Source organism: Rhinolophus hipposideros (assembly GCF_964194185.1).
Source record: "Rhinolophus hipposideros genome assembly, chromosome: 8".
NCBI classification, from domain to species: domain Eukaryota; kingdom Metazoa; phylum Chordata; class Mammalia; order Chiroptera; family Rhinolophidae; genus Rhinolophus; species Rhinolophus hipposideros.
The window spans coordinates 28,846,361-28,874,015 of record NC_138054.1 but is presented as its reverse complement, the minus strand read 5'-3'; the positions used below and the strand labels follow the sequence as shown (position 1 = coordinate 28,874,015).

General features: G+C 35.1%; 1 protein-coding gene across 2 annotated transcripts; it reads right to left on the bottom strand.

Annotated features, from left to right (window-relative positions):
- Nucleotides 1-310: 310 nt before the first annotated feature.
- On the bottom strand, nt 311-27,655 carry GTF2B (general transcription factor IIB). 2 transcript variants are annotated; one of them, XM_081054903.1, is made up of 7 exons: nt 26,717-27,655; nt 23,496-23,602; nt 7,278-7,411; nt 4,535-4,681; nt 4,273-4,402; nt 2,772-3,053; nt 311-825 (listed from the first exon to the last, which is right to left on the bottom strand). In XM_081054903.1, exons 1-7 carry the CDS (start codon nt 26,737-26,739, stop codon nt 692-694), a joined length of 957 nt encoding a protein of 318 aa, XP_080911029.1. In that variant the 5' UTR covers nt 26,740-27,655; the 3' UTR covers nt 311-691. The 2 variants fall into 2 exon arrangements, with proteins under 2 accessions (XP_080911029.1, XP_080911030.1); XM_081054904.1 differs by having other exon boundaries at nt 27,526-27,649.

Below are 27,655 nucleotides of genomic sequence, written 5' to 3'. Positions count from 1 at the left end.
AAAATGTTAAGATCCAAAAACTGAAATCTGTTGATCAGCTAATTATTTACCAGCAGCATCTTCTCTGCTCAGTCTTACTGAAAACACACTTTCACATTTTTATATCGCTCAAGCTAGTGCCTTTCAATGTCCAGTTAAATCACTTCTTGCTTTTTAATACATACAGTATATATTAACAAATGACACACACACCCTTTAAACTACAAATAAGTTATGTTCTTGATGTCAACAGTGGTTGTCAAAAGCCTTTGCTATTTTCATGACTTTATTAAAATAAAACTTATATATGAAAAAAATAACAGAAAACAAGGACCTCTATCAGCTTTATTAGCTGCAATATGCATTATTTGTAATTATATATTATAAATTATAAAGTACATATAACATGTAATTATAACAAAAACTTTTGTTTTGAAAAACATTTTATTCAAGAATTACACAATTTCAAATATCTTCCAAAATAGTTTCCTAGACTGCTACAAAAGAAAGCAAATTCAATAAGAAATTTAAATCATTAAATATGTTTCACTAGTATATACATACATAATGCCAAGCAATTAACATGTAGCCCTGGAATGCGTACCACATCTTTAGTTTTTCCTTATTAAAGGCTCACCTCAGCACTTTGTATAGGCTATGTACAGCAGGCAAAGTTCAGTGATCGTAAGAGTTGGACTTGAACTGCCTCAATTTATAACTGTGGTAGTTTGTCCACAGGGGTGTCAAATTTGAAGTCTGTAGGAAAGAGATCTGGGGCCCGAGGATAGATTAGTCTGTAGGACTGCCTGATTGTAACATCAGCAACACCAGCAATATCTCCAATTTCTAAAAGACAAAAACCAAAATATTAAGTATAACTTCCATCCTACCTTCTACAACCAGAATCTCATTTTGTGAGACATGGTTGTATAAAATGTCCAAGTGAAAAACAAACCAAAAATACGGAGTTTTAAAAACTGTCAACAGAGTTAAATACTAAAAGGTAGAAAGCAGGGCTAAAGTTAGTAACAACAGCAATGGGCGTAGTACTTACTACCTCCAAGGGTTGTCGTGGTACAAGTTTTACTATATGTAACCATTTGAACAATACTCAGGGCATAGCACCATAAGTGATAACCATTATATTGGTCAACGTATTTGAACTTCTTTTTCTTCACAAGAAACTTTTTGAGGATCATACAAGTAATCCATGAAAACATTCTTGTCAAGAAATTCACTTTATTATTTCTGTGTTTTCCCTGCAACCTCTCTCCATAGCTAACTTCTCTTAAGAGGCTAAAACCAGAATGGGATCATACTACAAATATTGTTCTACAACTTTTTTTTTACCCAAAACATCTGAAATCAAACAGCTATATATTATAGCATAATGTACATGTTTTTCACTATTACAAACACATACTTGAGCACATATATATTGAGCTCACATGAGGATTTCTACAGTCTATTGTAGATGTCTAGGAGTGGATCCAATGTAACCCTTCAAAGAAATTGTCACTTTTCCCCCTTCTTTTTATTAAAAGAAGTCCCAAAGGACTACCACCTGACAGTTATTGGTTAATTATAAATAATTAATATGGATTTTTAAAACACACTTTAATACAAACTCATTTTAGTGTCTTTTCATAGTCAGTGAAAGTGAAGTTTTACAGTTTTCAGTGTAGACGACTTCCCTCAGTGTGCAATTAATAATTTTCAATTTCCTTATCATGTTTTATTAGGTTATTCTAGACACAGATACTGATGAATGCCAGCTATGTGAATAGCAACTGGCTCCTGCACAGGGAAGAAAAGGGCCTTAAATTTCAACAAAACCCTTCATTTAAAACATAAGCAGCAAAAACTGTCAAGATAAGCATTTTTGTGTTGTTGATTAGAATAAACTTTACAACAAGAAATCAAGGACCATCTGCGCCTAGCTTCAGCTTCAAAATTCTACCAGAAGATCCAAAATTTCCTTAAGAAATATGAGTGGAGGCCAAAGGGAATAAATAATGGCATATTTAAATAACTGATGGTTGGATTCTTTTTTCTAACCATTCTTCTATATAATTTATTACTTTTATTAATAATAGAAACATATGGCCTAAGCTGAGGTGACAGGCTGGTCTAAAAAAGGTATTACAAAGTTACTGCAGCAAGTAATTTCACTACCATATTTCGCTCTTTTTTTCTTTACAGATCTTTTTAAGGATCACAGAAATAATTCATGCTTGTAAAGAAACTCACTTAATACTTCTGTTTGAAAGTTTCCCTACAACATTAAATTCAAAAATGGGTTCCGAAGGTTGAACTACTAATGCTAGTATTTTCATTAAGAAACTGAACACTGTACAAACGGAGAAAGAGAACACGCTTCACAGAACATTTAATGCTTGATGACCAACACATTGCCAGGCAATGAGAAACAAAGCATGGCTCCCTCCTAAGATTTAAAAAATTGGGGGTGGGAGGAACTATTCAAAATAACTAGGAATATATATTGGGGGGGGGGGAATTAAAAACTTCTAAAAATGAAAAATGTACAAACTAAAATAATTCAAATAGGAAAAAAGGAAAAAGGTAAGCCTGTACACAGGATTATACCTCCAAACATTTTTATTTAGGAGGCACTTAAAAGGAAAATACTGTATTTTCTTAAGTTTTGATGCTAAGGAACTACCTCTTAAATGTGGGTTCTGAATATTTACCTGCTTCATACTTAAAATGGAAATACAGTTACACACTGCAGCCATCATACTTTAATTACTCTTCCTAATGAAGAATCCTACCTTTTTGGGTCCTCTTCTCGGCTGATGCCTGTGAGGCCATGTAAATAGCTGCAGCCGCCACAGATATCGGGCTCCTTCCAGGAACCAAGTCCAATTCCACCGCTTTACGGGCTATATGTGTAGCGGCCATCTGCACTTGTTTAGGCAGACAAAGGTTCGAACAGAATCTGGACATGAAGTCCCCAGTTGTAATCAAATCCACACTGGTTTCTAAAGCTTTCAAAATAAGTTTAAAACATCGACCAATTTCTTTCTTAGAAATTCGTGATACGGCACATATTTCTGAAAGGAAAAAAATAAATCCACATAAGTCATACAGTTTAAAATCTATCATTTCTGATTATAAAAGTAATACATTCTCACTGCAAAAATTCAATCATGCTGTATAGATGAATCCCTAATCCTTTCTGTGATACTTCCCATAGAGCTAATTTAAAATTTCTTTTAAATGTTTATCACATTTTAAAGAAGTTTTTTTCAAAGGTTAAATGTAGGTCTTAGTATTTAAAAATATTAACTTTTTCTGAAGTTTCAATTTATTCAAGTAAGTTTCTTCAACCAATCAAAAACTTCTTTGATATTTATATATTAATTTACTATAAGGAATATATCAAGGAGATGAAAATATTTAAGCTAAAAACTGCTTCTCAAGCTACACAATGTCGTATGTACATGCAATCCCTGTGATTATAGGCCATAGCAAAAGGAGATCAAATATATAAATAACCCTGTTAGTTTAAAAATTCAACTACCAAACACTTTCAGAATCACTTTAACTAAAGCCTTAGTTTTACTTGTAATAACAAAAAAGATGACGATAAAGGCCACTGCCTCTTTACAATGACACAAGAAAATGTAAAAAATAAATATTCATGGATGATTAAAGGGTAATTAAGTATAGTGTTAAGTTAAAATTAACTCTGGCAGTTAAAGTCAGTTTAAGTATGACAGCAATATTGAGTAGGATGTCACTTACTAATGGGTAAACTGCAAACTGGATGAAAAATACTAGTTCTCCCAAAGCCTCCAACTTAAGTGTGAAAGTGCAAACTGTGTAACTCAAGAGAAAAAATTTCCCTAATGGCTTTCGAAGGCTTGACTCCCTCACTTGTACAAACCTGTGCTAGGAGCGGAAACTGTTTTCCATTCATCAAGTGTACAGACTTACTACAAAGGCCCACTCTGGCTTATAATGCCAGGCCTCAAAGCCCCACAAAATACCATTAGTCAAAAGATCGTACTAGTAAAGAATGAAGGGCTTACATGGACTAAAATGCCTTTATGTGGAAAAACAGCCTGAAAAGAACACGGTCAATATGATCACAGAATGAATTTTTGTCAAGGAACAAAATAGTAAGCATTTGGAAATAATACTAAAGTGGATTACTGCATGTAACCATGAAGACATGACATAGCTACTTAGAGTCAAAGCTGCTCCACTTTGGTCTATTACTTTATTATGACATAGACAAAAATGTTATCTGTGCAACTAAAAACTTACCTTTAAACGTCCTAGGAACGCCTTCTTGTCTACAGGCAATATAGAGACAAGCAGAAGCTATGGCATCATTAGCTCTTCCCTTCAGGCTCTTCTGTTCATACACTTGCTTGAATAAATTATTTGTTCGATCCTTCAAAGCAGAGAAACTAACTTTAATTAACTCTAGGCCATTTAATTAGTTACAATATCAAAATTTCATGTGTTCATTAAATTATGCTAAGTCAATGCCAGAATGGCTTAAAGGAGATAGACAGGAACTTACAACTATATTTCTAGGGAGGTTGATTCTGTCTGCCATGGTAGTAATTTCCTTGAATGCATTCATCATTGCCCGATCAGAATTACTCATTGTTCTCCGATTTTGGTACTTAGAATTGCCAAATTCATCAAAACTTGCAGCTCCCGTACCCTATAAAACAAAGTCTTATAACTTTATACAAAAAAAATTGGAAGCTTGAATGAACAATTTCTAAGAAAATATAACTTATACAATCTGACTCCACATGCCCAAGAAATCTATCCTGTGCACCCTCACTGCTCAACAGAAAAGGTACCAGGTTAAAATGGGTTTAACAATGTTTTCTATCAAATACTTTAAATGTAGGAATATTATTTGGGAATCTAATAATATAAACTATCTTATTAATAGATCTAAGGAGAAAACATCTCCAAAGGTGCTTAAAAAAGACAAGTAAAAACTCAAAATCCATTTTTTGATAAAATCTCATAAAACGTTACAAATGGGTACTTCTTCTTATTAGAAAATCACTCTCCCAGACGCACAGCCACCAAGATTAATGGGAGTAAATATCTGCATCATTACATTAAAGAGAGAAAACAAAGGCACCTCCTACCACCACCATTTTTAACACTGTATTAGTACAACTAGCCAATATGATGTAATTATGTAAGTTATATTAGTGTAATATATTAAAATTAGGCATGAAAAAAATTTTAAGTACAAATCTGGGATGGAAGTGATAAACAGTTTGCAGATACTAGTATCTTTATCTAGACTACTCAAGAAAATCACTGAAAAACTGCTATAAATAATAAGAGGATTCATTAAGAGTGGCAAGATCAAAATTAACCAACAGAAATCAATAGCCTTATTATGTGTAATCAACCAGTTAGAAGACAATGAAAGAAAAACATTCCAATTGTAACAGCAACAAAAAAGATAAAAAATCTAGGAATCAACTTAAGAAACATGTAAGACCTTCATGAAAAAATCTTTAAAACATCCCTTGAAGGACACATACAACCTACGGAAATGGAAAGGTATACTATGTTTTTGGATACGAAAATTTATTATGAAGACGTCGTCAATTTGCAAATACATCTAACCAAAATCTCAATAAAAATAATCACCAAGTTTTTTAAAAAACAAAAATAAACAAAACAAAGTGATCCTTTAAATGGAAAAGCCTAGTGAAGAAAATGCTGAAATGTAAGAGCAATGAAGAACTAATACCACCAGATATTAAAACAGTGTGGTACAGCATCTAACAAGACCAGGACAGAAAATCCAAAATATTCCCCAATACACACAGAAATTTAGTACAGTTGACCCGTGGAACAACATGGGTTTGAACTGTGCAGGTCCAAATATATGTGGATTTTTTTCAATACGTACAGTACTGTAAATGTATCTTATGATTTTTATTCTAACTTACTTTAAGAATATAGTATATAATACATATAACATAAAACATATGTGTTAACTATGTGATATCAGGAAGGCTTTCAGTCAACATAAGAAAGGCTATTAGGTAAGTTTTGGGGGAGTCAAAAGTTGCACACGATTGTCAACTGCTCAAGGGGTCGGCACCCCTAACTCCTACACTGTTCAACAGTTATGATAAATGTAGCACTGAAAAAATTCCTTTTTTTTGCCATATTGGCATAAACCACTTTCAAAAGATACAGGAGAAACTAATAATGGTTACTTGTTTTTAACAAGGAAAGGGGGTTACAGTGGAAACTGAGAGTTTGCGTCATTGATGAGGAAAATTTACTGTGTTCTTTTTACATTTTTGTTTTTGAGTCATGTTATTTCCCACTGAAAAAAATTAAACATTAAAAATATGTTTCTGTGTCTATTAGTTGCTATCTTAACATCTTAAATTTTTTTTTCCAGCCTGTAAGGCTAAAGCATATGCAGAAATCACCTTAAGATATTTCTGAATACTGTAAACTTTTTAACCTTGTCGACATGTTTTCCAAATTTGATATGTAATTTATATTAAGTATGAAAACATAAACGGGCCGCTTTTTCATGATACTTGATTAAAACCAGATTATGCAGTAGTATAAATTACTAAAATAACATACATTTCCTTGATCGGTCCTTTGGAATATGCCACTACTACTTCCAATTCAGGTAGCAGAGCACAAAAAAAAAAAAAAAAAAAAAAAAAAAAAAAAAAAAAAAAAAAAAGCCAGGTTGCCAGGAAGATTGTGTTACTGGCATAGTAACAGGAGCAGCTACCATTAATTGAACACATACTACACACTACATGTTGTGTTATAAATACTTTACATACATTCCCATGTAACCCTCAATATCTCTACACAGTACTATTATTCTCACTTTACTGATGACAAATGTGAAGCTTAGGTAACTCATAAGTTCCCCAATATTAGAAAATAGGTTATACTGACTGAACTCCCCTTTATCTTAGGTGGTCTGGAGGGAAAAGAGAAGACATTACTAATGTTCTAGGAACATACCAATGTGAACTCATAACAACCACACTACATTCAACTAAATATCTGTGCAAAACATATGCTTCATGAAAACAAGGGCCTGAGACATAAAGACTCTACTTCTTATTTGGTCTTCCCTTTAAGATGGAAGCGATGCATAAGGCAACAACCATTATCACAATGGTATGACTGGCAAGTCTTACTCTCAGGTCAAGATTCCTCACTGGGGCAGTGACTGATAATTTTGCAAAGCTCCCAAATTCCCAGGTCTTTCGTCAGTTCTCACTTGTTATTACCTTGCCAATCATGGTAGACAAATCTCCATCACTCAGAAGAGGATTCTGAGAATCTCCAACTCGAGATGGATCTTTCGTTGCTTTATCATTGCTGAAAGTTCTCCATTCGGATCCTACATCGATAACTCGGTCACCTAAGAATATAAGCACAAATCTAAACAGTCGTTTCAAGACAGGGTTTACTTAACACTGTTTAATGCCCAACTCAATCCTTTTATTCCCAGGATATCTCAACACAGACATTTAAGCTTCAGCTTAAGTATCATGTCTCAGACATTTGTCCTAAAGCATTCCTTTAATTTTTGTGCCAGATTAATAATAACCCTATAAACATTATGCTATGATTAGTAATATTCTATCTCCTGGAAGAAAAAGTTATTAGTCAAAACAAAGACAAATAGCAAAATAAGTCTATTTATATGTGATGCAAAGATAAATTATTAACAATATAATGGTTCTGAACTAAAGTTTGCAAAGAATATGCAACAGGCAAGGAAAAAAACAAAACACTATTCACAATGGTATTAACGCATATTGTTTAACACTAAAAAATACTAAGTTTTCATGGAAAATGCTTTAAAAAGAACTAAGCCTATTTTTACATTTTGGTACTATTTGATGAAAAAATATTTTCAACTTTAAGCCTAGAATCAGTCAGAAGAAAGGCAGGTAGGCAAATTTTTCTTTACAGGCAAAGAGACAGTGGCTAAATGTCATGCCAAGAAACCAGACATAAATAGATCTGGCTCATTAGTGCTTTGGTGGGAATGCTCAATGCCTAGCAGACAAGAGTTAAGATTGAACAGTTACATAAGCTAGTCATGTGCCCTTTATAAATGTTCTCTCTTAAAGTCATAAGTTCCCCAATATTCTTTTATTGCCACTTTAGAAATAACATTAATTTGTTTAACATTACACAGCTAGAAATGAAATACGCATCAGATTTCACAGTCTATTCTATACTGAATTTGTAAAACATGAGCTTCTTCACTGAAGTGTGATGTAGTGGAAGCAGGAACCAGATCACTTTCATCTTTGTCTATACACAACAAACAGTAAGGAAAAGGAATGGCAGAAATCAGTTACCTCAGCAATTAAAACAAGTCCTGGTACTGATAGTCAATTAATAAAATGCTTACAAGTGTGCACTCACCATTTGCTGCTTAGCCTTGGACAAATTACCTCACTTCTGTGCCTTCACTTCGTCAGCTTTCAATTTTCCCAGTAACATTTTAAAAATGGTAAAGATTACAGTTAGCTAATACAGGTATTAGTCCATGTCAAGTGTTTAAAAATTCAAATTAGTACTTGATATTAGCTATTTACTGCCATGAAAATGAAAATAAAATGGCAGATAGTCTGACATTTCCCCCCTTTTGGGGGGTGTGTGTGGCGGGGGGAATAAGGAGAGGCACCAGTTGTAAACTAATTAATCTCCATATTAGACTGTAAGAGTATCAGACTCCTCTGCTGCAGGTATATAGTCGGCAGGACAGCAAAAGAGGTAGGGAAACAACTAAAGGAAGGCACTCAATGTAGACAGCTAAATCTTCTATTTTTTACATCAATTAATAATCAGTGTTATAAATAAGATCACAGGTAAATGCACAACAGAATGATTAATTCCCGATGGTTTTGGAAAAAGTCGTTTTTCTTTGAACATTCAATCACTCGGGAATAAACCAAGTATCACTTGGCCTATCACATGTCTGTGTCACAAGGGAACTGAGATTAGAGGTCGGGGTCCCATCTGCCACATCTGCATGCAACAAGAATGGCCAAGGAAAGCAGAAGCAGGGAAATGGGTTATAAGGCAATTTCAGCAGATCAGAGATTGAGGCGGGGGCCCAAAATAAGGAGAAAAAAGGTAAATGAAGAGGCTGTCGTGATGGATTTCTGCTCTCTTCTCATAATAATATCACTAAACTTGGCAAGCAATTCTAATTATATAAATTAAGATTTTAAAAATTTACCTGAAATAAAATCTGTAACTGTGCACTGAAGCCTTACGACAATGCTAAACAAGGCCCATGTCTCAAAGAGACCACTCTAAAGAGACTGATTTTTCTCTCTTTTTTATAAAAGAATATTTGCTTACTAAAAAACAAACAACAGGAAACAAGACATATAAGCAAAACAAAATAACCTGTATTCCCAACACCCAGAGACCACCACTGTAAATATTTTGATATATATCCTTTCTGCCTTTTTTCCTTTTTAAATCTTTTTTTCCACTTTTTTCACTCATGTATTTTTTCCTAAAATTAAAATTTGATCATATTGTGCCTGTTCCATGTAGCCCTTTTCTTTAAATTTATATTATAAACACCAAAACAAAAATTTTAGATAAAGTTTAGCCCTTTTAATAGCATCCACTGATTAAAGTGATGCCACTTATGTTTTCAAAGGGAGAAAAGTGAATCTAACTTTTTCATAGTCAGCAAAATAAAAACAAACATGTACAAAACAAAAAAACTGTGGCCTTCAAATCTGGAGTTACCTGCTAAATTACAAGTAAAAAAAATCAAATGTGATCATTAACTTGTAATATTTTAATTAACAATGAATGTACTGAGAGAACAGTGCAAATGAAAAGGCAGATAGGTATGCTCACATCTTTTAAGTCTCTAGCAATCTACAGATAAAATGTTAGCCAAGGTGCCTCATTTCATAGTATTTTCCTTTTGGCCTCAACCTAACTTCCTATGAGTTTCTTTTACTGCTTGCTTTATACTGCCTTAAAAAAGACAAGATGGCTTGGAGGGAAAAAAATCTTGCCTAGGATATTATAAATAGAAAACTCAGAACTGAGTAGTGATGTAATTTTTCCACATGTGTGGGAATCATCTCCATGACTCATTAACAATCTCTGGTTTGTGCTAAGAGCCATTCTGTCTTTTTATATTTTACTGCTAAAAACAGCACTTATAAAAAGTAAAATTTCCAAAATAGCTGAAATAACACATCATGAAACTACAACTAGACCATTAGATTAAGTGTATGAGTAACAAGAAACAGGGCGGACCACTCAGGGAAAAAAGTCAGAATACACATAGGATTTTCACTTGAAAAAAACCTATGAGAGGAAGCATTTTAAAATTGCTCTGGAAGTGCAATACAAAATCTTTTCAAGGGGTAAGCATACAAGGCAAGCCATAATGTTTGGGTATAATCAACCTTTGATAAGGAAGAAGCCTGCCAATCAGCACATGTACACAAAACACCCACAAACTCACATATCCTTTAATGTTCTAGAAACAGAGAAACAAAGATTTAAGGGGAGATCCAAAGGCGTTTTCTCACTTCACCACGACGCTGATGTCATCTTCAAATGTTCTATAATATGCGTGTACTGACTAACGCGATAACTGCAAAAATAACTGCTTTAAGATCTAGTTAACTGGCTGCAGCTTGACAGAGAAAGTCTTTACTGAATTTGTGGTCAATCACTAGAAACGGGGTGCATAAGAAGGGGAGGACTGCTGCTCTCAGTGGATAAATGGAGACATGTGATGCTGGGGACCAAAGTTAGTGCCCAGGAGGGAGACGGTGACCTAAGATTTCTTCTTCTTCCAAGGTTTCACTCTGGGTAGTGTGCATTCTACCTGCCTGCAGTATAAATTCATCACTAGTCTTGCGATCCTGTATTTGGGTTATAGTATTCTCATGTCTCTTTCTCTGGTGTTTTCCTCCAGCTCTGAGTGGTACTGTTTGCCCTACCTTTTGTGCAAGGGAGAAAACCATTTTTCTTTGTGGTCCAATACCCATCCCCTTCCACGTACAACAGAAATGACAGTGGAGATCTGATCTTCTGGATTGGAAAGTCCCTCTCTGGATCAGAGTCTGAATCTGTCCACCAGGAGATATTCAACTTGTACCAGTTCCTTTCTTAACCACACACCGATTTTTGTAAAATTAACACCTGACAGAAAGTCTATACATGAAGACTTATAATAGCTAAAATAATAACACTACTATAATATATATTTATATATATATATATCAGCACTACTTCTGTGATCGCTAACATTTTAATCAAGTTAACCATCCAGAAAAGCAAACACACCTGATATGTACACTGATGTATTACACACATGTATAGTTCCCAATCGATATATTGGGGTGGTAGGCCCAAAGAGTATTAATCAAGATATGTTATCATATTCCAAAGAGAAAACTTCATCTCTATTTTTCAAGAACAAATTGAGACTAAATTGTCAAAAATCATTCACACCAGTTTAAAACGGTTCATCTACTCAAGTACTTACCTACAAGTCTCATAAAAAAATGTTCATAGCAGCATTATTCATTTTAGCTAAACACTGGAAACAATCCAAATGTCCATTAATAGGAAAATGTATAGAATGGATTCTCTCTCAGCAAATAAACTGATACATTTCAAAAACACTATTTTAAGCCAAAAAAAGTCAGTCACAAAAACAACATACTCTATGATTCCATTTATAGGAAGTTCAAAAAAAAGGGGCAAAATAATCTGAGGATAGAAATAAGTAGTCATTGCTATGGGTGGGGGTAGGGTAGAGGAAATTGACCAGCAGGAGGCATAGGAAACTGCTGAGGTGAGGAAAATGGTCTACACACCTTGTGTGTTGGTTACCCAGTATATGAAATTCAAAATTCAAATGGTAGATCTGAGATCTGTGCATTGCACTGTATGCGATTGTAACTCAATAAATTAAAAATTAAATCACTCCCACCAAAATACTGTTGATTTTGAATTAAACTGCACCAAATCTATGTTATTTTCAGAATGACGGGACAATTTTTATCTATCTTCTTGGAGAAGAGAATATGCTCTTAAGGTCTTCTTTCAGATTATATGTATTTCACATTTAAGACTAGACCTAAATTTTTTTTGTTAATCTCATTTTCTAACCAGTAATTGCTATAATATTTTATATGCTTAGATTCAGCCACTTTTAATGGACTATTAATTTTTAAAATTTGATATGCTATTCTAGATATAGAACCCCACCAGTGGCAAAGAGCTTGTTCCCTTTCCAAGCTTAACTCTCATTTCTATTTAATATCTAAAGTACTTGTCAAAACTTTCAAAACAATGCCTTTGTTTTAAAATGAAATTCTCCAATATTTCAACATTATGCATAAAAGTAACAAGTGAAGTGAAACAGTCTTCTATTAAAACATCATTTTAACTTTAATTCAGAGTATCTTATATTAGGAATAAATGTTGAGTTTATTAAATGTGTATCATCTTAGCAGATCGTAGGGTTTCTTTCATACTGTTTACTTACATTATAAAAAGCAACCATAGTTGTTTGTGATTGTATTTCTAGTACTTACATGTTAGTATAAATTATGGTGGGATAATAATTTCTTAAGTTCAATGGGTTAAAAAGATTTCTTTCTTATTTATACTACATGTCTCCAAAGAAACAGCATGGCTTTCTTATGCCATCCTTATTCAAGATGATGGAATCCCCACCACTTGAAACATGGCAGTCACCATACCATGCTGGGGGAAAGAAATGTGGTGAATTACGCACTAACCTCATGAATTCTAACAGTAACCTTTCCACTCACACGTCATAGGCCAAAATCAGTAAGGAATGATGCTCAACTTCAAAGGAAGTGGGGAAGTACAATTGTACCATGTAGCCCAAAGGAAAAGAACCAGAAATATCAGTGAATAGTCATCAGTGCTGATCTACGTGACAATAAGCAAACAGAATTCAGCACTGTATTTGGGGGGATTTATATATAAGTCTTTTAAAAGATTGTTCTGTGATTTTCTTTTTGTACCATATAACAAACTGAGCAATCAGAGTTAATATTAACTTCACTGTATTTTGGCACTTGTCACAGACAAGTAATCCGTCAATCATTTTAGGTCTTTCAAAGTAAAATTTTTACTGGTCAATTCCTTGAAAGTTTTCAATAAAAAATTTTAAATGTTAAAGGATATATTCCCAGCAGTGTGTAGGATTCTTGATTTGCAATCCTTAGGGTCTTCTGCTACAAAATGCAAAATTTTCTTCTATTGTGCCTTTAACATTTTATCCCATTCACTTGGATCTTCAAGTAAAACCACAACGGTTTTTACCACTTTCACATTCACTCTGGCTATTCTCAGGTTTGCTGTCTGCTTTATTGATTCAGTTTTCTAGAATGTGAAGTTAGATAACACTTGCAGTTATCTAAAACACTTTGTGCTGTGTTTGTCCCCTGTATTATCTTCTTTCTTTCTGACCTCATTTAACAGAAACTTAAGATGGAAGCTTTATTTCATTGATCACAAAAATCAGTTATCTTCTGTAACTTTCTTCTAGTCAACTGTTAGGGGCGGAATTTTCTGTTAAGTCCATAGGTCACTATTCCTCTTCACTGTAGTTGGTATTCGTAAATACCAACTAAATAAAGCCTCATGTTGATTTTCATGCTTATTCATGCCATAATAAAAACCTGTCAATCCAAGTGTCCAGTGACGGCAGTGTTGCTTCCAATCCCAACCACAGTACTCTCAATCTCTGAGTACTCACAGTTTCTGGTTGGTAACTGACGGCCCAAACAAAATAAACTCACAGTATGGTTCAAGAAGTATATTGCAAAGGATACAGGTAGGTTTCTAATCAAAGAAAAAAAAAACCCACAAAAAAACCGTGACTCAAACAAGATAGAACTTCCTCACGTTAACAGTCCACCGTAAATAAAGTCCTTAACTAGTGTGACCCAGGGTCCTCCTACCTTTTTGATTAAGCCATCTTCATCAGCACTTGCATTTTGTAGCATAAGATGGCTGTTGGTAATTCCCTGCATTCTTGCCAGGGGGAAGGAAAAATGGAGGACACATCCCTTAGGGCAGAATCTAGAGGCGCACACATCTTTTCTACTTAACAGCCTACGTGACCACACCTAGTTATAAGGGAAGCTGGAAAGTACAGTCTAGCTCAGGATTCTATTACTAAAGAAAGAGTGGGAGAATAAGTACTGGAAAACAACCAGCAGCTTCAGCGATAAGGAATAATAGGGTAGAAAGACAGGAGACGAGAGAGAATGTCCACTAGACTCATGGTACTTTGCCTTATAATCTAAAAGAAATAGTGCAATATAACCTAAAAGAAAAAGACAAACAGACATTTAAACTCCTCACCATGCAAGCTGTATAAACTGGAAATCCAACAAAAGGTATTACCCTGTTTCCCCACAAATAAGACCTAGACGGACAATCAGCTCTAATGCTTCTTTTGGAGCAAAAATTAATACAAGACCCAGTTTTATATTATATTACATAAGAATCTGATCTTATAGAAAAATAAGACCCGGTATTATATTATATTATATTATATTATATTATATTATACCCGGTCTTATAGGAAAATAAGACCGGGTCTTATATTAATTTTTGCTCCAAAAGACACATTAGAGCTGACTGTCTGGCTAGGCCTTATTTTCAGGGAAACAAGGTATGCAATACAACATTAAAACCAGAACGGCTTAAGGCAGCAATCTTAACAGTGTAGGGGAAAACTGCAATATACCAAAAGCAGCCAGGAAGCCACCACTGGAGAGGATCTGATATTCTAGCCTGACCTAGGCTCTTAGAATGTTTTTGTTTTCTGTTTCTTACTGTAAATGAATAAAGGAGTTTTGAAAAGGGGAATATGAAAAGGAATCTTTACAGAATTTCAATTCTTTCTTCCATCTTCCTTGGAAACTGATCTTTAAAAGTTCAGTAATCAGAATGTATTATTATTTAAGATGGACAAACCCTAAGCATCAAATACTTGATTAAAAAAAATAAAGATGCTTTGGAAAACTGTTTAAGCCAACACACTATAATTATTAAATCTAATGCTGAAAATGAAATACATCATTAGCTTCACATCTTCCTCATTTAACCCGTTCTACCATTCCTTCTCATGATATTTCAAAGAATCCCGATTTTCAGTCTAGTATTACCTACACATTCTTGTAAAAATGTACAAGTCAACAGTGTGATTACCATTTGGAAAATAGTTTGTAAAGGAAAATATAAATTCTATCCCTGAATAACTAAATACATCTTGCTTTTCCTCAAATACAGGCAGGTCTGCAGCAGCAGCAGCAGCAGCCAAGCTACGAAGCTGTGGCTCTGATGCATCCTAACCTTGGTCACAATAAATTTAGTCATTCACGTACTAATACTTTCCTATGGCACGTCTTTCCCTTCTACGTATAGAGGGGGAGACTTTCCCTGTTAACTGCTACTAATTCTTAACAACCATCTTTCAGTGTAAATTCAATAGTGATTTCCCCGGGAAGTCACACTCCCTTTGGTGAGAACACTCTCTTTGTGTTCTCACCAAAGTTGGAAGATCAGTAATAGAGCTCTTATTAGCTATGTTGTATTAATTTAATCTCCTTCTTTCCACATGCAAAAGAGTTGCTCCAGAGGTTGCGTACAGCATCTCTTCTTTCCCTCTTTCTGACCAGCACAGTGCTTAACACAACATGTAGTAGAAAGACCAGAGGCTTTTTAAGTTCTACAATCTGACTTTAAGTGGCTCTGTCACTTAACTAGATGTGGAATACTGAGCTAATACCTAAGCACTGCAAGTCTGTTTCTCTTTCTGTAAAATGGGGGGGAGGGGGAACTACCATAAAGAGTGGTTGTGTTAACTGATTTTCCAATGCTTAAGAGAAAGTAACATTTAAATTAAAAAGTCTAAAATAGGATGTCTCTCATGGCTTACAAGAAAAGCCAAAGCAAGAATTTGAAAATGAATACAAATATTCCTTAATTTAAAAATATAGCTTGGTCATATTAAATTAAATCTAATTTTTTTCCTTTAGGAGACACTGAGGATACAAATTTAAAGATGGTAACCCAATAATCTTTAAATACAATTGGAGCATTAAATATGACATATCCATAACAATCAAACACATGTAACTGACCTGGCACCTCAGACTTAGAATCACACTTAGAATCACCCTCTTTTTCTACAAGATTAAGAAAAAAGGAGTACTTGTATGCCCGAAATATGTTCTCACTAAAATCTCATATAAAATTACACTATATATTTTATACATTATCTCATTTGATCCTTAACAATTCCTAAAATTCTCAGATGTACTGCACCTTTACTTTTTTTTCAGGGAGTGGAGGGTTCTTATTTTACAATTGTGTACAATAAGAAAATTAAGTTGGAGAACTCGTGGTACTTGGCTATAGCTATATAGCTTTTAACTAACTAGCAGAGCCAAGCCTAGACTCGAGGGCCTCTGACTCCTAGTTATACACATACGATATCTGCCCTACAGGAATTTGCAGTCTAGGTAGAGATGTAGAAAATATGAAAACAAAGATGAAAAATCTGAAAATACAAAAGATCTCAAAGAATGTGGTAAACTGTTAACAGTATAGATCTGTATTAATATGATGTATGACCTGAGCTAGAATTTCTGGAAGTGGGGCCTGAAATCTTTAAACATATTTCCCAGCTGATTCTTAATGCACAGTCATACAGTCATGTTTCAGATTCACTGGTATAAACAATTCCCAGAATGAGTTTAGGAGAGAGAGGTCAAATTGACTCATCTTCTCTTTCAAATATATCTAAACTATTTTCCAGTATTTTTCTTATGTTGCTTTTAAGAACAATGAAAGAATTCAGTTTTAAATGATACACAAAGTGGCTTTAATTAGAAATGATACCACTAGTTCCAAACAACCCATCATTGTGAAATTCTAATTATAAAAGTCATAATCAATTTCATATTTTAATAGCTATTACAGCAGCTTACTAACCTAATACTTTGCTGATTATAAATCAATATATAAACAATGCACAAGGTAAAATTTATACACAAATTGATGATCTAAATATGATTATACTGCCACCTAGTGCTCGTTTAACGTGACACAACCACACAAAGGATTTGGCAGGGGAGTGGGGGGACACAAAACAGTGCTTGTTGTTAGAGGCAATAGTTTCATGGTAGAAATGACAAAGCTTTGCTCTAAAAATTGGCCCTATTTTAGAGATCACTACCGATATATTAAAGGTCACTGCTAAGGTGAGACAACCAATTATAAATCATAACTTCATATGTTAAAAATAAAAATCTTATAATTTAAATAAAAAAGTCAGATAACTATTACATGTTAAATAGTATTAAAAATAGCCACAAAAATTGTAAACAACCTAAGTTATAGGACAGACTAAATACTACACAACCATTTAAATATTGGGAAAGAAAGGAAACATAAGGCCTTAAATATGTAGTCTTTTCCAAAGATGGCAGCATCCACATGTTCTGCACCATGACCCTGTCACTGTCACATGGAGGTGAAGCCTATTTCTCCGACCCTTCCAGCGCAGCTGGGCTTTGACTCACAGTATACAGAAGTGATCCTGTTTCAGGCATAGCCCTTAACTACCCACGTCCAGCTTCCACTCTCTCAAAATTCCTTGCTCTTGGGAATATTACTCTTGAAAACCAAACACAAGTAGAAAATATGACTACACTGAGACAACTGTGGAGAAGCCCTGGAGTATGACACAGCCATGTAGGGAAGCCAAGGAGCACAGAGGTACAAGAAATGCAGATGAAGAAGCCATCATGGAAGTGGATCCTTCAGGTCCAATCAGTGCCATGAGGAAACAATGGCCCAGATGAGTCCTTCCCAAATGAGTGACCCATAAAATCATCAGCAAAATAAAATGGTTGGTATAAGCCATTAAGTTTGAAGTAGTTTGTCATGTAACTGAAACAGAAATCGTTTCCTGAAAGTATGATGCTGCTTTAGGAAAATCCTAAAAACATGTGGCACCGGTTTCAGGACTGAGTGGTGGGCCTCAAGAAGCCTATGGATGCAGGTCTGAAGGACAGTGAGAAAGTGTTAAAGACTGGAGAAAACGGAATCTGTATCACGTAAGATCATTTTTATATTATCAATTATTTCATTACAAAAGATGACAGTAATAGGCTCTCCTAGCTGCTGACTCAGTTGAGGAGTAATATAAGGCTCTGAAAATGAGAACTAAGTGGCATCTAGTCTTGAGTTGGAAATTAAGAGGAATTAATGACATCAAGCGATCCTAAGTTTCAAGCACAAATTAAATATTAATTAAGTACAGAGTTGTCCAAAAATAATTCTAAAAGAGTTTCAGTTTCTAAAGTTGTTTGGTGATTATTCAATAAATATGGTATAATCTAAAAAGTTTCAGACAATGTAAAAATGTTATGGCAACTACAGAAAAACCATGTATACCAAGATAATTTATAAAGAAACATATGATGTTATATGTCTGGATTTAAATTTCTATGAATATCAATATCCCAAATAACAAAAAAGGCACAAATTATATGCCCTTAGTAGACCGCAGAATAATTGCCTAGCTTAATTTCCTCCCTGTCTCCATATCGTAAGAGATAAAGGCTTGAATTGGCTGGCAATAAAGCGCATATGACTTTAAACTAGCAGAAAAATACAAATCCAATTCAATAATACAACCTAAATTTGTTCTTAATATAATGACAATGATATGTTTGTGTGTATATGTATTTTTAAAATTTAGACTCATGGAGTGTCATGTTCAATTAGGCTATTTTCAACATAATCTGTTTGAAGGTATTGTCAGCAAAATACAACTTTGTCAACAGACTATTGCCTACCTGCACTTGTTTGGTCATGAAATAGATTCTTCACCTGCATGACATCATATTACACATTTAACTGCAAGTACCTGTGAATGAAGCTATTATATATTTTAAAATAAGTGTTTGTTATAGTTTATGTCAGAAAAACCAGTATCATAAAGAGAAATTTATATACACATATATATAGAATATATATATGAAGTTCAATCAGATTACATTTTTAAATATTTAGGCCTTATAATTAAGACTAACAGCTTTAGTTAAAATAAAATACAGAGTTCCAATGCTGGTATTCAGGACTAATAAGTAAACAAAGCAAAACGAAAAGAAAACCAACTTCCTTTGCTTTGACACAGCATAAAAATGCAAGTAAAAATTAAGGATTCCAAGCTCAAAAAAGCATGTAAATCTTGTGAATTCTATCTTCCTTCTCTAGTTGGTTAATCTTATCCAACTGTTTTGTTGGTTGTAGTGGAAGTGTAGCCGATGGAAGGGCTAGAAACATAATGGAATATTATTACACTGTTTATTTTTAAATTACTTTTTTTTTAAATTACTGCAGAAATTAGGAGAGCCAAGAAGATGAAAATAAATTCAATCTTCTGTCTCTGTTTCACTCTTACAAATCAGTTAATACTTTGGAAGAATTAGAATGCTCTCACTTAATTTATGGGTTAGCAAACATCTTCTGTAAAGGGCCATGAAGTAAATATTTTAAGCTTTGTAAGTCAAGAGGTCAAACTGAGGACATTACATATTTATGTAAAAACAAAAAAAATCCACTAATATTATTGATGAAATTAGAAACATAATAATAATTGAGTGTAATTTGTTGTAATGTATCTACTACTGAGAAGAATGGAATTCTCTTTCTGGGGGATAAGATTTACTTAACTGGAATTCAAAGTTAGTGTTCCCTATCAACACTGATTTTTAAATATTCATCTATCAATGCTGTGTTAACAAGACTTTATGTATGTCATTTTTAAAAATGTCTTTTACACACAGATAAATACTGTCAAATACTGATATTAATCCATAAGCATGATTCTAATTGAGCAAATTCATTACTTGGAAGGCATTTATAGAATTTTACTACGCTCTTCTGATACTTGTCTTTTAATGTGTCACTACATTGTAGATTAATCACTTCCAATTGAAGGGTTGGTGGAAGCTCCTTAATTGCAAACTTAAATGGTTTTTTAAATACGAAAATTTCCTTTCCACTTGCATCCAGGTCTGAAAAACACTGATGAAAATATAGTTTTAATTTGAATTTGGAAACACATCTGCTGCAGATCTGCTTGGGAATGAAGATCTTAGTTCTTGTTTTAACTTCAGACATCAATGAAAGTATATAAAATACTATACAAAGCAATTTGACATTACTTGTGATTCAAATGTTAGTTGTTGACAAATTGAGTTTATTACAGTGTGTAACATATAGGCACTGTTTTGCATTGCAATTCTAGGTTGAGTTAAGAAATATTAGCAAGTCTGCAGCAAAAGCTAATTACCAAAGCCATTCAGTGTTTGATGATAGTGATTGAAGGCAGTACTGGTTCAGATAAATTTCAACCTTGGCCCTGAGCTCAAAAAAAACTTCAAGAAAACTTTGCCACTGCTAAATTAACAAATAACTGTGTGGTAGGACAAGTGAGGGTATTCAGCTTCTATTTCTGACAAAAATTCATAGAACTGATTATGGTTACGTCCATGAGATTGAATGTAGTTCACTACTAAAACTACTGGATCAAAAACACACGACTGATTCAAACTTTTTCCACAACATATCTGCTGATGAAAAATACAATGAATAAAGTACAGGTTTTAAAAATATTACATTTTCACTTTGTAAATTTATCCAACTTAGTCCTCTGCTCCACGCATAGTTTTATCATCAGTTTTAACACATCTTAGCAGGTTCCACTTCAGGTTGTACTGAATCAGTACTTTTGCAATTTCTTTGAAAATATTTTCTCCTGTAGTTGTTGCATGCAGAGTCACTTCAAACTCTGCATCAATTACTTGAATAAACAACAACTCAGCCTATCAGTAACATCTGTCTAGTCATCTGAAGTCTAGGAAAAATACTTGAAATAATTTGCCTTGATTTTTAATTGAGTATTGATGTTGTTCCCAATGTCCTCAACTCTTTTTAAGCAGTTGTTCTTGCTGTGAGGCTAATAGTCTTAAACCAGTTTATTTTCTCTGGACACATTTCTTCAGCTGCTGCAATCAAACACAAATTAACTCATCATTGGTAAATGGCTTTCCCTGCTTGGCCTACAAATGAGCCACTCAGAAACTTACTTTAGCTGCCGCCTTATTTTCATTCTTTTATTTTTGTGAAAAAATACTGCTGTTGTGAGATATCCCACTTTATTTTTTCTAAATTTTCTAATCATTGTTTTCCTGACTTGAGAATATTGTGATAAGTGCTTAGTCTGTGATCTCAATGTTTATTGTATTCTTTTAACCACAGCTAGAGTATCATTGCATAATAAACACAATGCTTTGCCATCTAATTGAATAACAAAATAACCCATACTCCACTGTGCCTTAAAAGCATCATATTCAAAGTTCAGTTTTGTTTTGTTTTGACATGATGGGTATGCAATGGTAACAAAACAAATAAATAAAATGTTGCAGTATGGAGATATACTTGGCACTCAACATGCTGTGGAGTTTTAACTGCATCACTGGAATTTGTAGTGCACTGAGTAACAGAATAAAGTAATGAGAGCAACACATATGGTTTCTGTTACAACTACTAAATTCTGCTGATGTATTGTGAAAGCAGCCACAGACAATTTGTAAACAAATGATTGTGGCTGTGCTCCAATAAAACTTTATTTATGGATACTAAAATTTGAATTTGATATTTTCATGTGTCCTAAAATATTATGTTGATTTTTTTCAACCACTTAAAAATGTAAAAGCCATTCTTAGCACACAGGCCATATAAAAACAGGTGGTGTGTTGTAGTTTGCCAATCTCAAATTGAACTCATTTTATTATGAAAGGCAATGTAGGATAGAAATTTGTCTCCCATGCAGACAGAGGAGCTAAACTGCCAGACTACCTAAGCTTCAGTTTCCTCCTATCTAAAATGAAAATATTGTTAACACTCACCTCACGGATTTCTCTAAGGATAAACTGAGTGAATACATAAATCATTTAGAAGAGTACCTAGCATACAGTAAGTGTACTAGCTGTTAGTATTTCTTACTGAGTAGAATACAATTGCAAATGGATTTCAATTCTTATTGGCAACTCTGTATGCTTTAAAACTCCCATTGGAGATCTGAAGCAAGTAGCCTACTTGGATGACTATTACAGATGTCGTCCAAGTAAGATACTTCCACAGTACATCAACACTAATATTTGTTATAGTACTTCCCCAAACCCCACTAGCATTTTCATTCCTATGTATTTCAAACTGCTAAGCATTAGTCCTTTTCTCAGGAGTGGCTACAACCCCGCCATAGAATAATTTTTGAACTGACCATCTCTATTCTAAAGTTCTGCTGCATGTCTACACTAGTGTTCAAGTAGAAATAAAAGTGAAATTTTAAATAGTATTTTGGGCAATGACCATTTTACACTAGAAATTCGTAAAATCATTCCATATGAGCAAATTAAAATTACAACAAATCTTTTTTGTTGACTAAAATGCCTTGGATGACTCTGGATTGATTTATGACCAAAAGGGGGAACTGTGGATTTAAAAAAGGTGTGCTCTGGAAAGTAACCTCACAGGGTGATCTGATCATAAATTCCTAAATGGACAGGGCATGGTGGATAGTCATGCCCCAGGCATATAACTTTTTAGTAATAAGTTTATATTTGTCTTAAGCAAGCCCTGTCCATTGTTTCTGTGCATCTACTTTAACACACTTCTGGAAAAAGCAGTAATCGCCCTCAAGACAGCACGTAATCTTAACTATCCTAAATCCAATACCCTCTTGCTTCCTCCCACCTCCATGTAATCTTCCTTACATTCCCTCAATTTCAAATGCATGAAAAAACTGCAAAACTATTATTCTTGGGAGCAATAGATCTTGCTCCTTGGCATATATTATCAGATTGGCTCAAGTAAACTTTTATAAAAATTCTCAAAATAATTTTGAAAGGCCTTGGATGAGATTCGATTCAGATATGCCTTTATTATTCTAAAATAAATCATGTTTGAATATAAAAAAGCCACAAATGTTAGATTACATCTATTATTTTACATGGATGGGTGTCATCCTGCCATCCTCAATCCCCCATCAGATATTTAAGACTAAGGACTCAGAAGACTAAGGACTGAGGGCCTTTTTCTTTTGGACTGGTTGTTTTGCTATGATGTTCCCTCCTATCCCACATTATGAAATACATGCAACTGGATTGACAAGAAAATATGGAATCTCTGGATGATTCTACTTTTACTTATTTTTTTTCTAATTCTTTTTGCTTGTTTTACAATAAATATGAATTACCTGTAGGGGAAAAAAGTCAAAACGTATTCATTAAAAGACAGTTTGGAAAATACTCAAAACTGAAGTACCTCAAGTTGTGATTTTCGTTAAAATCATAATTGCTTACCTACAACCAGGCCACATTCCGGACAGATCATATCACCAGCTCTGTAGTCCTCCACTAAAATCGCATCTGGATGGTTTGGACATGTGACTCTTGGAAGAGCATCCAAACTAAATGGCAAAAAGAAAACAGAAAAACCCCAGAAAAACTATTTTTTTTATATTCTCCCAACCAACACGTAGCAAAGTAGTCTTTCTTTGGGGAGAGGAGAGGATTCTGAACACTTTTCCAAAGTATGTTTATAATACATTTATACTAAATTTTCAAAGTATACGTACCAGTTAAATTCTAGTTAGCCATTAACAGGTAAATTTCATTGGAATTATTTTTTGTAAGAAGTTACTGGTTTGCAGGCAGGAAAAGCTTTAAAACTTTAAATGAAAAACAGGGTTTGTTTTTTTTCTCAACATGTAGGCTACATAGATTTAAAAAAGTCTTGATTAGTATAGAAATGACTAGCTACCCTAATCACCTGTGACATTTACATATAACCATCCGGTTTGTGCCCCTTGCCACTTATTTCTCTGGTCAGCGAATAAATTTCAAGTCTGTGTTTTTCTACTTGCCAGTCATCTTAAGTAATCGATTTAGAATAGTACACTGAACCTAACAGGTAGATAAATGAGAGTGGCAGATGTGGCTCTGCTTAAGGCCTGATTTCATTTACTGCAGAACTGAGTTGGTTAGCATTCAACGAATGCTTTTAAAAGCTACTTTTTAATCCATTTGTGTTATTAATAATCTGCTCAATTTTTATTCTGAAAATAAAGCAGTTTGGGGAGGACACATCAGCCTTAAATGACCTGACAGAATCAATTTAAAAAAGCAACAAAGATATTTAACATAGATTTAGTAATTATTTCTGTGGGTATAATCTCACAATCAGAAATGTTTGGTATCACTGAAAATCAGTTGTCTTTAAAGTTCACTTGAAGTAATACAGTAAAAGATTATGTTATGGCAACCACAAATATACATCTAAAAGACACATCAATCATTCTTACAGCATGTAAATTGGTATTTGTGGCTTGGGATAAAGTTTCTCATGCTAGCCAGTACAATTCAGAATATTAACTCTCAACACAGGTGGTTCCCACTGGGAAACTGATAAAATAATCCATATTCCCAAAATGTATACATTCGAGGTAACCAAAACATGTCTTTGATCTTTTCATTGAAAAAATGGTTAGCTTTAGATTCAGGCTTATTTCATAAATTCATATTAGGGAAACATATTAATAAATTATTAAGAAATGTTGAAGTAAAAATTATGAAAAATTGTTGAAATAAAGTGAATGTTAGCAGATTAACAGTAATTACAAATGCATAAACTGGGCAGCCATGTGGCACACAGCATACAAAGAAAAGGATTGATGTATTCTACACTCTTAAAAGGTTCATAGACTATCATGTAGTGTGTGTAGGTATATAAATGACATGAAAACATCTCAGATACGCTAAGTGAAAATAAGTAAGGATTTTAAACATAACTGGAAAAGTATCAATGACAGTTATATGCAATAACATGGGTGAATCTCAAAATGCTGATAAAAACCTAGACAGAGGAATACATATGCCATCTATATAATGTGAGCAAAACAAATCTATGGTGGTAGAAGTCAGGATGTGGTTATCTTTGGGAAGGGTAGTTACTGAGGACACAAAGGTGGCTTCCAGGGTGCTAGTGGTATTTGATTTATTGACCTGGGTAGTAGCTCTGTGTACTTTCTCACCTTGTGATTGAGCTGTGCACTTAAAATGTGTGCTAACTTCATTAAAAAAGTAAAAAGGCAGAGAACAGTGTTTACATTACGTTTTTGGAAGGGGAAGAGAGATTAAAACTATATGAATATGTTTGCTCAAGCATAGACTCACTGGGAAAACACCAAGAAACTGGTTTCAATCTCTGCTTTGCGGGAGAATTAGAAGGCTCCGAGCTAGGGAAAGAGGCAGACTGGTTTTCACTTTTCGTTTTGTTTTTATACCATGTGTGTATATGTTACCTATCCAAAATAAAATGAAACTATGCTAACTTTTAATCAAATCATCCACAAAATACAAAAGAGGAACCACAGAATGGGTGGTGGGGGAAGTTAAGGGCGAGAAATACGGCGGAAGGGAGTAAACAACCACCCCTAACATTTACAAAAATGAGACTACCTAAAGAGCTCCATAATCCCAGCCTCACTGTACAGCTGTACCTTACTGGGTGCCTACTGTCTAGTGTTATACATGTATTATAAATCCCAACACCAACCTCGCAAGACAGGCACATTGTCTCTATTTTAAAGATTACCCGCAGAATGATTTGCCTCAAGTCACAGAATTAGTAAGTATTGGAGCTTAAATTTGAATTCAGAATTTGAATTTGTGCTCTTCTCTGTGAAAACACCAGGCAGCTTCATAGCCTAGTAACTGTACATCTTCCTCAGGAAAAAAATAGCTAATGGTAGAAAATACCAATGGTAGAAATACTAACATCTGCATTTGTTGTCACTGGTAGAAATATTCAAGAGCTGGACAACTGCAATGATACACATATTTAAGAGCTGGGTATGTCTAGAAAAAGTTTATTTTCAAACATTTTTCTAACAAACGAAACAATAAAGGCAAAGGAAAAGTACTTTTTGGGTACAGAATTTTATCAAGTGAATTCACTGAACTAGTGCACCATTTCTTTCAAATACAACTTCCTGTTCTATCACATGTAAAAGCTGCGTCCAAATGTGAGCACACGCACTTTTCAGACCCACTGCTACGAAAGACTTGTTAGTTCCTACCTGCGTGTCTTTGGGAAGCTGAAGTTTTCCATTTAACGTCCAAGGAAGCCTTCCCTGACAGAGTCACGCCCAGACAGAATGACTGAGCGTTCAATCATATACTCAAAATAAATAAACAAGAGTGTCACTGACTTTAAGAGTTATTTCCAAACAGGCCATTCGCGAAAGCTGCCTCCCCACCCCCTTAGAAAAACACAGCAACATAAAATAGTGAGTCTTGGCGGTTACCAGAAAAAGCCTGGACGTACATCTCCCACTCACTATTTGTGATCGTGGCTTTCGTTGGGAACTCAATTCCAGATCATGACACGTTCAAGACATGATGCCAGCATTGCCCCTTCAAAAGCTACGGAACTTAACTTGACCCTTTTAATACATTACGGGTTAACTGGAGACCCGTCGTGCGATAACAGGAAATAGAGGGGACTCTGTGGTCGCACTAACCTCGGGAGCGGCAACACTGGCATGACTCAGTTTACACCCATACCAAGACAGCACGTCCCTCACAGTGTTAATCAGAGCTCTAACTAGGGTCGGCAAGCATTTTTCGGGGACAGGATTACAGGCTGTCTCTAAGGGCACCGCATACGTTTCCCGGAGAGGAGTCCACTGCGTTTTAAAAATCTGTTGGAAGACCGACTTCCCAGCGTACGTAAATAAATTTTCCGCAGGCAAGGTTTTCTTCGGGGAAAAGGAAAGCATTTGTAAAGAAATCGCTCAGAATTGATCAAATCTTCGGAAATGCCGCAACTTCCACTTCAGAGGGCCTCTGGGATGATAATCAGTTTCCATCAGGCTCACCCATCCTGACGTCCCCAACTTCCTAGCTGTCAGGTTGCGAGGGGCCTGGAACTAACCCTGTCCCGCTCTTTGGAAAGGAGGAATCACGGACCCTCGGGCTGATTTGAGCCGTAAAGGGAAAAACAAGCGTAGCAAAAAAACAACAACAACAAAAAAAAAACGGTTGAAATATCCGCAAAAGACGCGAGGCCGGGGGCTGGGGACACAGGGGCGCCCACAGGGTGACGCCAATGCCAGGGCGAGAACGCGCCCCAGGACGCCGACGGCTCCGTACCCCCTGCGACACCCCTGACAGCCTCGCCGTCTGGAAGCGCCTTTGTCCAGGGCGGCCAACCAGTCCCGCCGCCTCAGCCTGTATCTCCGGGACGTCGTGCCGGACGCGGCAGCCCCGGCGGCCGCCTGGCACTCTCCGCCCGCCCCTCACCTAGCCGGGCTCGGCGGGACATACTGACCGGCTGGTAGACGCCATCTTCACGGCCACTGCGGTTCCAGCAAAAAACAACAGAGAGACAGAACAGGAAGAGACCGTGGCGACCCGACGCTCGGAGCCGAGCTTTATAAGCGAGTCGCCCACGCAGTCGC